This window comes from Pholcus phalangioides, unplaced genomic scaffold (assembly GCF_987345545.1).
Source record: "Pholcus phalangioides strain wild (caught in Gottingen) unplaced genomic scaffold, Ppha-v1.0 ptg000002l_1, whole genome shotgun sequence".
Taxonomy (NCBI): Eukaryota; Metazoa; Arthropoda; class Arachnida; order Araneae; family Pholcidae; genus Pholcus; species Pholcus phalangioides.
The window spans coordinates 4,910,842-4,924,421 of NW_028301595.1; the positions used below are offsets into that span (position 1 = coordinate 4,910,842).

A 13,580-nucleotide genomic window follows, 5' to 3' on the forward strand; every position below is an offset into this window, starting at 1 on the left:
AGTTAGGAGACAGAGATTGACGCCTATATATATATAGAAATATGAAAATAGTTTATTGAAAGGAATAAAGTAGCGTAAAGTAGAGTAGATTGATCTTGTACTCAAGCCATTGTATACAGCTCATCCTTAATGTTAATGTACACCGTATTATAAAAAATCGTAAAATCGGGGATATTTTGATAACTAATTGGTCGAATTGAATATAAAATATATCAAAGTTTTCAGAAATATATAAGCTAATTCAAATCTATAAAAAGGAAAGATGTAGCTGTGATAGAATCTCAAATCCGTTAGTCTCGTTGTAAAATCGAAGCTTATTCTAGATAATTTGCTGGAAATGAAAAATAGACTCAAATAATCATTTATATATAAATCTGGCAATAGAATTATTGAAAGGCATTGTAAAGCTGATCAGGGAATAAATTTAATAATTTCAGCTCGGTATTACCGAATATACAAGGTCCATCAATATAAAGACATCTCTTATCTTTGCTAGATATGGCGAATCGTTCCAAAAACGGAAAAATATTCAAAAATCACACAAAATCGATATATTTCTATGATATTTCAAGCAAGTGATAATTAAGAGCGACTAATAAAAGAAAAATAATAAGAATCAAACTCAAAAAGCAGCGAGAAGGTACTAGATGAAGGCCCCGAAGAAGTCGCTATGCTGTAACATTGCGAAGAGGAAGGTGTTCACCGCGATGGTCGTATCTTCCGAAGTAGTCGTTCGATTCACTAGCGGTTTTCACCAGGGTGTAGCGGACATGCGGATGTAAAAGGGCACATAAAGAATCCAAGGATTGACACACTGCAAAATAATGAAAAGATGAATTCCAGGAATATAAGCACGGAGCGTCGCAATTGATAACTTGCTTAGTTCGCGCCTTTTAAAAGACTCAGTCACCAGAACCAGAATAGAAATTTTTCGGAGATACCTGGCCCTTGAGCGGGCCATCTATCCCCATAAAGTCACCAGCGGCACATTTCATTCAAGTGGCCAATTGCACGTTTTCAAACAAATGAAAAACGTAGCAAATTTTTTTTTTAAATTAAAACCAGGCAAAGTTTCTCATTTTTGTGATAAATGAAAATGGCCCACTTTCTCCAGAGGTCCTTGCTGTACGGATGTGTAATTTCTTTGATACTTTGTAGACAAGCACCTCCACACTTGTCCGACTCTTTTCTAGTGTCGGGTTTGATTGGATAGTTAGTATCACGTGATCAATGACGTCTGATTAAGGATTTCCTCTCTAGTTTTGGCTGTTCTTCGTAGTTATGACGATTTTATTTATATTTTTGACATTATCAGCCAATCAGAATCAGGCTACTGTGACGTTATAGAAACATCACCGTATGTGTAAAGTGTACCTCCTGCTGTTACGTTTGGCAACTTATCGCCAAACACCAGCGTCTATTAACGATTTCGCTTTTATTTTGTCATTACGTCTCGTTTGCTCACACGATAATAAATTACAATGATATAATTTAACTATAATACTATAACGATCATAATAATAATGATATATATTATATAATAATAATTATATTGACATGCAATAAATACAGTGGCTTGCCGAAACACAATTTGTATGTTTGGTTTTCTAATGAATCTATCAGCATTATGAATCAATAAATGATAGCAGGGCCCAGCTTCGCTGGGCGCTCGCTTCGCGAGCCGTTACTATTGTCAACTTGATGCAACTGAACCACATTTTGATTAAATCAGAAAAAAAAAAACATTTTTTAGTGATTCAATAAACGATAACTTATTATACGGGGGTGGCCCCCCCATTCCCCTGTATCGCCAAGTTCGCTGTTTGGAAGACCCCTCCCCCTCCCCCATTCCAGTGCATCTGACAATTTGTGGTGAATTATAATATAATAAATCATGTTTATCCCGTGCAACGGTTAAAAGAAAAAAATTAAATGTGATAAGAAATTAAACTTTTCAAACGAAGATGCTAGAAAAAAAAAAAATTGGATTATTACGAAGGAACTCGAACTCATAACCTTCGTTTTAAGCGCCCCGTGAACTTCCCACTGCATCAATTCTGGTTGCTGAACTAAGTTAAATTTAGAATATCCATTATTAAATGTCGCTAGGAAATATGGTGGTGCCAAATGGATCATAAGTTACGGTAGCCTCGCGGTCTACTGTGACGTTTCTATGACGTTACAGTTGCTTGAAAAAAAAAATAGCGCCAAAGCCACATGCAGAAGGTTACAAGGAAGAAAATCCTGATTTTACGTCTATGATCACGCACGTCCAATCAAATTCGTCACTAGAACAGAGTCGGACAAGGATTGACGCGCTTTCCTTTGTAGATGGCAGTCACTGAGCTATAAGTAAACTTATTTATAGCTCAGTGATGGCAGTAAGGATTCCAGTCATGGGGAAAGAATAACAGGAGGTGACGCCACCAGCGCAACCATGGGGAATCTGGGTTGCCAAATGAAGCCAGTGATCGCTCTATTAAAGGGACCAAGTAAGCCCAAACAAACCGTGGCTTCCCATGCTTTCCTATGAGGAAACATCCCCGTTTTTAAAAATCATTTAAAAATTTACTATTCACTTTAGGAACTCGATTTTTTTTTCTCAAATTCTTTGGATATATTTATACAATTGAACGAGAGCTTTTATAATTTTAGTTGTTATTTGTTTTCGAATATTAACTTCAACAACATGGAACCTTTTGCAAAAATAACCAAAATTTACCCATATCTTGTGCCACAAAATTTCTTCTCGGCATTTTAATTTTAAAAATATTATGCCAAAACATGTAATACGTCAGTGCTGAGAGAAATACAATGTTTAAAGACACTTGAACAAGCGGTGTTTGAAAAAATCTGACTTGTTTTGCGAAAAACAATATATATGCAAAACATTAGCATATATAATGCCTTTCAGCTGTTTATATTAAAATATTGTAGAAATATTTCTCCATTCCAGGCAAAAACTCGAACCCAGACACAATTTTAGATTTCAAATTCAATTCGAAACTTTTTTGTGTTAAATTTTCGTACACATACCACTTTAAAAGCAAAGTAATTGGTACAAAATGAAGAGGGAAAAAAACAGGCCAGATTATTTTTACAAACACTATAGGCCAGAGAGATGACTTATCGCGGCTCGTAAAAAAAAGTTTTTTATTTTTTAATATTTTTTTCTCAATACATCTACGTAGCGGAAAGTTCGGATGGGCGGCATATATTTCCAGTAATACGTATTCAAGAATATGAGAGTGGAACGGAAGAAGGGTGGCGAAATTTGTACAGCCTACAGGCAGCAAAACCATAAATACACAGTGGCGGACGACGCTCGAGCACTTCCAGTACTTTGAGGCCATAGGCGGCGATTGACCTGGAAGTCTGGGGGGGCAAGGTCATTATTGTTGGGGGGGGCACGATGATGATGATGTCAGCTCATATATACATTAGATCAGTCGACTCCACCTTTGCCCCCCCCCCCCCGGATCTCCGCCCATGTTTGAGGCACGGGGCGGCAAAATGCTGTTTGCCCCGGGTGCCAAAAATCCTAGCTACGGCCCTGTCAGAAGGTGCTCGAGCACCTCAGGATTGATTCAGAAATCAAAATTTCTCATGTAAAGCTTAAGACGAGCGCCCACGGGCCTCAAACACTTTCGAAATGTCCCGGATCTATGATAATGATGAACGAAACAAAAAGGCAAGATAAACAGTTAAAAGAAAAAAATTATGAAATTGCATTTTATTGCAGCTTCATATTATTTTAATTAATCATATTCCCATAGACATTAATGTGATGCATCAAATTTTTAAAATGAATTGAAGGCACTGAACTAAAAACTTATGACGAGTTGAGAGTGAAAAATGATCTTCCCCTTTCAAAAATAAATTAAAAATATAACAACCCCTTTTATAAGGATAAGATTTTATTTTCCCCCTTTATTAGATCATGTAGATTACCTGAAGACGCATTAAATGGTCATGGTGCTTAAATTTATTTAGTTATTAATATTTTAAAAGAATTCGATCCGGCAAAACACATGTTAAGTATAGGGAAAAGAGCGGTTTGTTTGGGCTTACTCGTCAGCCCATAGGGTTGCCATAACGGCTTCAATTTTCGTTCCTGATGTCACCTCCTGTTATTCTTTCCTCCATGGATTCCAGTGATGAAATATTAGATTCTCTTCTAAAGTCACGCCCCCAAAAGAAAAAAGTAGGTGTAAAGACCAAAGACATTCAAAGGAACAAAATCTTTTCAATAGCGTGAAGCAAGCTAGAAAGTAAACAAACAAAAACCTTTCCTAATGCTGTAATTTTTTTTTGGAACTCAAGAAATTTGCTCCGAGTTAAAGTTAATTAATTTAAAAAGTTTTCTTTAAAAAAATAATTTGTAATTTATTTAGTAAAATGGACGATAGTGATCTAGCTTGTGACTGGGACTGGAAAGCTGATGGAAGTGGCCCATGGCTAGGTAATATGACCACAATGATAACTGTTATTACTTACGATTATAATTGTACCACATGAGTAAGCTATAATTGATGGTTCTATGTTAACATAGTTCTAGTAAAAAGTGAGTATACATTTGCAAGCAGCGATGTTATAGTCTAGCGCCCAGGGTATTTTGTAGCACTGGGCCGACATCTCCCAGAGGCATATTTGCCACACTTCTCCCATTCTAGTCTAATTTTCTTGGCCACCCATTCCTCGAGTTTGCCTCACTGGGCTACATCCCGCTTAGCCCCCCCACCCCTGCGAATACATATCCGTTTCCAAGTGACTTTTGTTCACTGATATTCTCGAACACTTTTTTGGTCAGTCCCTGACCTGATCCTTCACTCATAGTTAGAAAAACTGATGGCAGATGGTGGCACTACACATAAGAATTATCCAGAAACAAACTTCACGTCAGGTTCATTATACGTATACACACACATTCCAACATATACTACTTCGCTAGAAGTTCCTCAGATTAATATTACGGAGCATGTGTCGTTTAGTAGGAATGAGTGGTTAAGAAACTATAGTCCGTTTCAGGTTAACTTTGCAGTGAAGAGGAAGTTACAAGGGAACCGCATCACTTGTTGCTATGACAACGAAAGCCTCTTAACCTATGTATTGATGCGCGGCCTCGGTAAGGTATGGCTGATTCTCGCCAATCTCGCAGAGAAAAAAAAAAATTTCATGTAACGTAATGCTTGTAGAAAAAGTTGCAGTCAGTAACAATTAGCTGATGAAAAAAAAACCATCGTCGATACTTTCAGAAATTAAAGTGAGGTTTTCGAAAAAAAAAAAAAAATTTTATTGAAAAGTATCTTAGTAACTTCTATTAACCCGGTTTTCACGTTTGAATTTGGGAATAGCCCCAAATAATAATGATAAAAATGATAAGGAAAAATTTAGAATTATTTTACTCACTTTTCTTGCCAAAATTTCCGTCGCTCACCGACCTGAACGCATATACGTCGATGCCACTTGTTATCACTACAGTTTTAGTCATTTTTTACGGATTCCCATTCTATGGAATCCTGACTTGAAGTTGTAGAACTATTGGATTCTCTATTACTTATTAATTGTTGTTGCTCCAACATGTGTTCCATTAAGCCATCTGCATTCCAAAATTCCTCTTCCTTTCAATAACGTGCTTTATGCATTATTGCCAAAAAGAACGGAGAACGTTTTAGCGTGTCTATCTCTGGTGAAAAGATACAACTGTCACAGAAGGAAAAAGTACACTGCAAGCCTAAACCATTGTGGGTCTCTCTCTCTCTCTTGCTTATTTATATCTATCTGGAGAGACAGCCTCTGTGTGTGCTGTGGGGGAGAAGTTGGTGTGGGTGCAAAAGAGACATTACTTTTGTCAACACCCTCCGCTATCGGCTATTGGAATTCAGAAACCACCCCTATCCTACGAACACGGCAAGAAATACATAATTGAAAAAAAAAGGGGCGCCGTAATAAAGAGTGGAACCGTAACCTACACCCATAAAGAGAGCCTCTCATAATGGTATCTGTGCTGTCGTGAAAGAGGGACACTTCCTGTGATCTGTGAGTGAATATCTGATTTCGTTGGAGGCTATTTTCGGGAGTAAAAAAAACTGATTGAATATTCGTCATAGGCCTGTAACTACATGCAAAACTGAATGGAAAATTCAACAAAATGATGATATAATTGTGCAACCAAAAAAAAAAGCATGGCAGTGATATTGGCAGGGAAAATTTCTTGGAAATCGCGCCAAAATGTTCTTGAGCTCGCCATGGATTTTTGATAATGGTAACCAATATTTTTTCTAATTTAAAAATTTTAAACAAATATACATTGGTTCAAAATGGTATTTTTTCAGTATCTTTTTTGAAATCATAAAAAAATTTGAAATATTCTATATAAATGATCATCAGAAACCTCCGATGTATGGGAACTATATTCTGCGGCGAAGGAATACACTCTCTACCTTTCTCTCCACTGCAAAACATTAGAGCATTTCCTTGCACGAGAGTGACTTTGAGAGCAAAATCAGTTCAGTGATGGACCAGAAGAGTAACCTAGAGAGCAAGGGACTAGGTTAATGAGTGACCTAAAGAGTTCCATAAAAAATTTGCAAGCATGTGAGTGACCTGGAGGCCCTGGGAAGGACTCTCGAGAGAAATAAAATATATCTGTAAATTTAATAAGTGGCTCCGCCATAGAAATGTTAAATTAAAAAGGGCTCTCCAAGTCAAAAAAAATGTCGAGAACCATAGACCTAGGGAGTTTGCGAGTGACCTAGAGCAAACTGAAAGCTTGTAAGTGGCCAAAAAGAGTGATCTTGAGAGTTTGCGAGCATGTGAGTTACCTAGAATGTTTGCAAGCATGTAAGTGATTGAAAGAGTGACCTATAGATTGGGACAAGTCCCTGACGGCTGCAAAAATTAATGAATGCGAATGAAATTTGAGATACAGGTGTTTAAGACTGTACGCTCGAGAAACAAAAAGCTTAGCTCGCTCAGTTAGTCACAGCAACAAAATTTTGAAAAATTCAAATGACAACACTCAGTTTTGTACATTGCAAATTGATTGGTGCAATAAAAAAGTATATGTGGTTTTGGAATGATACCTGTAGCATAATAAACGACAGCGCTAGATGTAGACAAAGAAATATGTGAAAATAATCAATCGAGATGACACTACTGCTGCAGGAAGTCCCCATTGGACCTTTCTTAGTCAGTCCTGTGTCAGCATTTATCATGTTACAGGTATCATTCCAATGTCATTCATGGTTTTTCCGATCATCTTGCAATGCATACAAGTGAGTGTTGTCATTTGAATTTTTCAAAATTTTGTTGCTTTGGCCATAATTAAGCAAGCTAGGTTTTTGTTTCTCCTCTCATTCTTGAATATAGGCTATAGTCTGAAGCACCTATATCTCAAATTTCATTTGCATTCATTGATTTTTGCAGCCGCTAAGAACTCATATATCTGTGAAGTTATTTTATGACCGCCCTGCATATATTTCTTTATTATTTTTCTTTTGAAGGGAAAACACGAATCAAAGTGCTCAACTCAAAGATGTATATTACTACTTCAAGTGTAAAAACTTAGGAAATAAACAAATCCCTTAATCCGGAAAATTCTATAATTACCTGGAATTACCTAGGTCTAAAAGTGTCTGGATTAGAGAGGTTTTTACTGTACTAATAAACAATGTGAGACATATTCTGCATCAAAATGCTATCTATTGAACAAATCAATTAATTTGACCTTATACTTTTTTTTGTTATTTATCTTCAGGTGATATGATAAAGCGTGTTTATGGGTCTGGTGAGAATCAACCCGTTGGGCATCATGGGCATTTACTGCTGTAAGTTGCAGGTTCACATAGCCATCTATAGATTTTTGTTCACCTATAAAAGTCAATCTTTAATGATATAGATTTCTAATGTGTTTATAAGTCTGGACACTTTGCAAAGTGACCTGCTAATTATTTTCACGTTGTCTAAATTAAAAAAAAAACCTACAATGTATAGCCATGTAGTAGAAACTTTGGAGTTGAACTTTTTTTTCAAATTTGTTGAAAAATAATAAACCGATCGTTCTGTTATTTAAGGCATGTAAACATGACAAAGATTTTTTAATACCTGACTGATGCGAAGATATATTTAATCCCATTGGGCATTTTGCCTGTTGTGTGCATTGTATTTGTATTTAAGAAAGAGAGAAAATTCAACTGACCATGCTGGGAATCAAACCCATGTCCTTTCACTTTCCGGGTGAATGCACTAGACTACAGAGGCAACGAATATCTCGATCTTTCCTTGTAGTCTAGTGGTGTGCCTTGTAGTCAAGAGACATACGCTTAGACTGATATGAAATTGTTACTAGAAAATGGTCCAGAGGAATTGGAAAAAGATAACAGTGAAAAATGCTGTAAAAAAACAGTCATTTTATGGAGCAAACTGAAAAGATAGGACCCGAAATATTTACAGCTTCTGCTAGTAGTATAGATGGAATTGTGAAGGCTCAATGAGCAAAAAAAATATGCATCAAATTAGGATTATTTTAAATAGGTTATGTAAATAAAATTGAATTTAACAGAAAAAAAAATCAAATATAAAATTGTATTTTAGTGTATTTACATATTGTGGTTGAAAATTGATTGTATACGATAACTTAACTAATAATTTCATTAATAGAGTTGAATCCCGTTATAACGAACTCCAAGAGACAGGAGAAATCACTTCGTTACAACGAAATTTCATTATAAAGGAATTCCAGGTTTTTGTATTCGTCCTATTTAAACTTATCTGGGAGATTAAAAAAAGGGTTTATTAAAACGAGATTTTCTCTATAACGGTATTCATTAAAACAGGATTCGACTGTATGTAATAAAATACAGTACAGTGTATTTTTTATCCCTTATCAATAAAATTTCCCACCATTTTTGGTGTATTCTTCCTTTTGTTACTGAAAAACTTTATTTCTCGAAAACTCTGCCTCAAAATTTTTTTCTGCCCCGTCAGTTTCGAGATAGAGAGGTTTGACTGTAGATGTGTTGTCCCTATAAAAGTGTTTTACTGTGTTAAACTTTTGTGTAATGCAGTAAAACACTGCTTTTACAAAATGTTCCCTAACAATTGTATTAAAACAAATTATGGCTTCCTTTGTGGTAAAATAAAAAATGTTCATTATTATGTATTATTGGACACATTTGAATTGGTATTTTTCATCTTTATTGTAAGCGTATAGTGCTAGGGAAACTTTCAAATACCCGGTTAATTAAATCATGTGCTAAATAATATTTTGAATTTTTGTTTTATTTCTTAGTTGCAGCTAAAATTACCTACCAAAAAATTTTCACGATAATTAATTTTTTCATAATGTGGTACTGAAAAGGTTAAAAAATAAAAAAAAGTGTGATCAACCCTGTATCATAAAAAGTTGCAAATGATTTGTAACTTTCACATAATATTTTACTTGTTTTTTACAGTACCTGTAGTATGCATTTTCATGAATATAGCACACATATTCACTAAGATATCAATGTTTCTTTTAAATATTCCAATTTTCATCCTTTTTTTTCCTTATAACATTAATTTTTACAAAACTTACAAAAAATGTAATACTATAACGAGATGTACTGCAAAGAAATTTAAAATGTGGCACTTCAGTATTTCATAATATGTGAGCATTTTAAGGTAATGTTTTTTTAATTATGCATGCGCAGAAACTATCAATTTTATTTTTTCATAATTTTGTTGCCAGATGTATAGGAGTTAGCATAAACTTTAGAGTTAGCATAAACTCAAAAGGCACGATTTTGAAAATTCATATTTTCAAACTATTAAACATAATATAAATCAGTGATGCATAAAAATAAAAACATTTTTTTTCAGTTACAAATATTTTATGTGTGAACTTTTTATAACATGACAAATGTCTAACCTGTAATCAAGTTCATTCCACACATTTTGCAGTTTTATTTATTTATTTACAATAACGATCAGTGGTTTAAAAAATGGTTCAAAATGCAGCACTGATGCATTTTTTAAGTTCATTGAGTGTTTTTGGCAGTTGTTTATAAACCATTGCCAAAAACTGTGAAATGTATAGAATGAACTTGATTACGGATTAGACGTTTGTCATGTTACGAAAGGTTCACACATCGAATATTTGTAACTGAAAAAAAATGGTGAATGTTTTTCTGTATTTTTATTTAGCATTGAAAATTCATATTTTCAAAAATCACTTATGTGCCATCCGTTTATGCTAACCCTGTATAATACAACATATATAAAAATTCCAGTTGAATATCACAAAAATTCAGAAAGATGTCCACGATACAGTGATCAGTAATTTCAATTACTGGAAGTATAGCTGGATGATAAGGGATTTTACACAAATTGATATTTAAATTATTTCCTGTCATATAATTACTTGAAATCTTACTAAAATTACTAAAAATCTGAATTAACATTCAGATTTTTTCCTTTTTGATACCATACACGTGTTATGTTCAAGCATCTCTCTTATATAGTATCAGATATGCGATATGCATCTTTGCATATTCGCATGATGCTGTGATCTTATTCTCGAAATAATCAAATGACAAAATAATCAAAATATCGATTTGGGGAAAATCTTTTATCATCTAGCTACTTTCAGCAAGTAGTGTGGCAGGTGTTGCCCAGGTCTAATATTAATTTTCATATTTTCATAGTTGAAGCTCTCACCATTAGGGTGACTGTTCAGATGTTAATCTAACTCCATAGAACCCACAGTTTTCAGTATGGCCATCTACCTAGTATCTGCTTCATTCTTAAAATATGTACTTATGAATCAATATCTTTTGTACAGTGACAGCTTGTCTCTTGATAATTTGGATGACTATATAGACAGAGAACTGAAGAAAGCTTCTGATGTCTGTGATACGTCAAGTTTTATTGGTAAGCGTCATTTATAAGTTTGCAAATTTTCACCATTGTTTAACTTGAAATCACACTTATGTCCGCTAATACAGATGGAGCTAAAAGTCGCTCAATCCATTGAGAAGTTTTTAAAATTTTACTGACTGCAATTGTAATTTGTTTTTGATGAATGGTGGCAAAATACTATTCGAAATGAAAAACAGTAGAATCCTATATTTCTTAGCCATGATTAACTGAGTTTCGGATTATCCAAATTGCTTTTCATAATTAAGTGCAGTAAAATGATAGCCTATTCTGAACACATCAAACTCATTCAAAGAATGCTGCAGTGTATAAAAGAGTTCCATGCAAACTTGCAGAGTATAGAAGGCTTTGCAAGAGAATGTTTTTTAAAAAAAGGCGATACTTGGAAAAGGCATTGGAATGGATCAGAGGGAAGGGGTAAATGATATGGATACATGAAATCTTTTGGATTAGCTTAAGCAAGAAAGAATTTAATTTTTCAGAGGTGTATTTTAGAAAAAATAATAATTAGAACACTCTTGATTAGACAAACATCTTAAGCCCGCTACTCGCAAGTCCTCTGGTGCTCTCTGAAGCATTTAAAATTGCTCAATGACAGAAGACGTATGGGATTGCTCTTGAAACCCTAAAGAAATTGGGGTTTAGTGTGTTTGTTTTGTTCTAAAATCAAAAGCTATTCAAATTAAATTTCCAAGTTATTGTTGATGTCTAAGATCTATAGATAAAAATGACATTGAAAAACTAGATTTTTTTTTGCAGATGAAGCCTGGTTTCATCCTACAGGCTACGTTATCCTTAACACAGGTGATCCAGAGATATCTCATCTCTTTAAGACCCTGTCATTTCATCTATCCCGAAATGACATCTCATCACCTTAAAACCTTGCCATGTCGGCAATCCTGAACCCAGATAGCTCTGAACCAAAAGCTTTGTCTGATAACATGTTTTCCTTTGCCCCCCCCCCCCACCATCGTAGAGTCATTTTTTGTTCAGTCTGATAAAGTGAGGAGAGAAAGTATGTTTTTCTTTTCCCTTCAAGGTGGTATACGATTATGTTTACAGCATAAATAATATAAAATTATCATTTTTATTTTTGTTTTACTATTATATGGAGAGGGAACATGTCTGCTCACACAATCTGAAAAAATATTCTTGAAAATAGGTGGTATTATTTCTAGAAAGTTTAGTGATTTCTCACTGTGGCAGTTACATCTCAGGAAAATTTCGAAAAACTGCTTGAAGGGTTAATAGTTAAATAACCAGAATTTGGTGCACCAAAAATTTTTCTATTCAGACTCAATAAGAAAATTTGATCAGAGATTGAAAAGTTAAGTTTTCTAATCCCGAGAAAAATTATAACAAAGGAGGTGAAAAGAACTCTTGGTCGAGATCTCAGGGGAATCTCAAGAAAAAATCTGTATCTGTGTGGTACCTATTTTCAGCACCCTGTCCACTTTTCTTTTGGTCGGCTAAGTTTTTTTCAGAATTTCTAGAGAGGATAACAAGGAGCCATTAACCTAAGAGCCATTCTTGTTTGACCAAGCATAGGTCTCTGGGCAGCTGTTTGATTTGTTTGGAATTTTTTTCATAATTGGTATATTGCTATAGTAAAGTACAATTGATGACCGATCTCCACAACTGTTGCATCCATAGTTGCAGCATCACTTGGTAAGACAATATCTGCCAGTACTGTGTGCCATAGGCTCGACATGAAGGGACTGTACACCCGGGTACCACGTGTTTGTGTTCTACTTATCATCCAATCCAGAGGGAAACAATTAAAGTGGTTTCGTTATGTTTATATATATATATATATATATATATATATATATATATATATATATAAAAGCCACAGCAGGGTTAACTTAAGGAAACCAGTGTATTTGTATAAGTTTGACGTTAATTGGAAAATCTGGCTTATTCTATTTACTGTCGAACTTACTCATCAACTTTCAAAGTTAATTTACATAACTGTCACACGGCAGTTAAACTAGCATATAGAGGTGTGTGATGAAGCTATTTCAACTCATCAAATTCTTACACAAGAGACATACAGTTCTTTATGTAGGGTTCTTAAAGGATGAGACAAAAGCAAGTAGATTTTTCTGAAAAACTTGAATGGTTGTGTGTGATATTTATTATCCATAGTACAATTATGTTTGTAGTACTGAATGGTTTCAATTTATCTTCTTATTTTAATCTAATTTTTAGATAGAGGCATCTTGGGCCCAGATAGAGTTATATTTGATGTGACTAGCAATGTAGGAAGTTTGGTCATAGATCGAGACAGGCTTGGGGTAAGCGATGCCTATTCTTTTTTATGATTTGCCATTTTTTTAATATAGTGAAACCTCTAAATTCCATACTCTTCAGGACTGAGACCTAGTGATTCCTGATTATGGAATTTTCTAGATTAGGTATCCAGTTTTGTTCATTTTTAAGTTTTCACAGTTAAAGCAGTAATGTGCCTCTTTAAGCATTTTGATTCATATCTTCCTTTAAAAGAAAATTAATGAAGCAATATTCTGTATATATAAAGGGATACCTTGGCTAATGAAGATAATTCTTTCCAGAATTCACCTAATGTATTTTCTATTAGTGGAATCCTTCATTTTACATGAAATGGTGCAAAAATTTTCAGAAAGAGAAGTGGTGGTACACGT

At 34.5% G+C, this 13,580-nt stretch overlaps 1 protein-coding gene across 3 annotated transcripts in view; it reads left to right on the forward strand.

The window, feature by feature from the left end:
• Positions 1-4,234: 4,234 nt before the first annotated feature.
• LOC149089118 (E3 ubiquitin-protein ligase RNF123-like) overlaps positions 4,235-13,580 on the forward strand; it is a 70,461-nt gene continuing 61,115 nt past the window's right edge. For 2 of the 3 annotated variants that reach the window (XM_089237264.1, XM_089237265.1), the window contains exons 1-4: positions 4,235-4,462; positions 7,760-7,829; positions 10,823-10,911; positions 13,129-13,214. In XM_089237264.1, coding sequence (XP_089093390.1) covers positions 4,399-4,462; positions 7,760-7,829; positions 10,823-10,911; positions 13,129-13,214 — 309 coding nt within the window. In that variant the 5' untranslated portion in view covers positions 4,235-4,398. The remainder of the gene's footprint in view (positions 4,463-7,759; positions 7,830-10,822; positions 10,912-13,128; positions 13,215-13,580) is intronic. The other variant, XM_089237266.1, reaches the window with a different exon arrangement.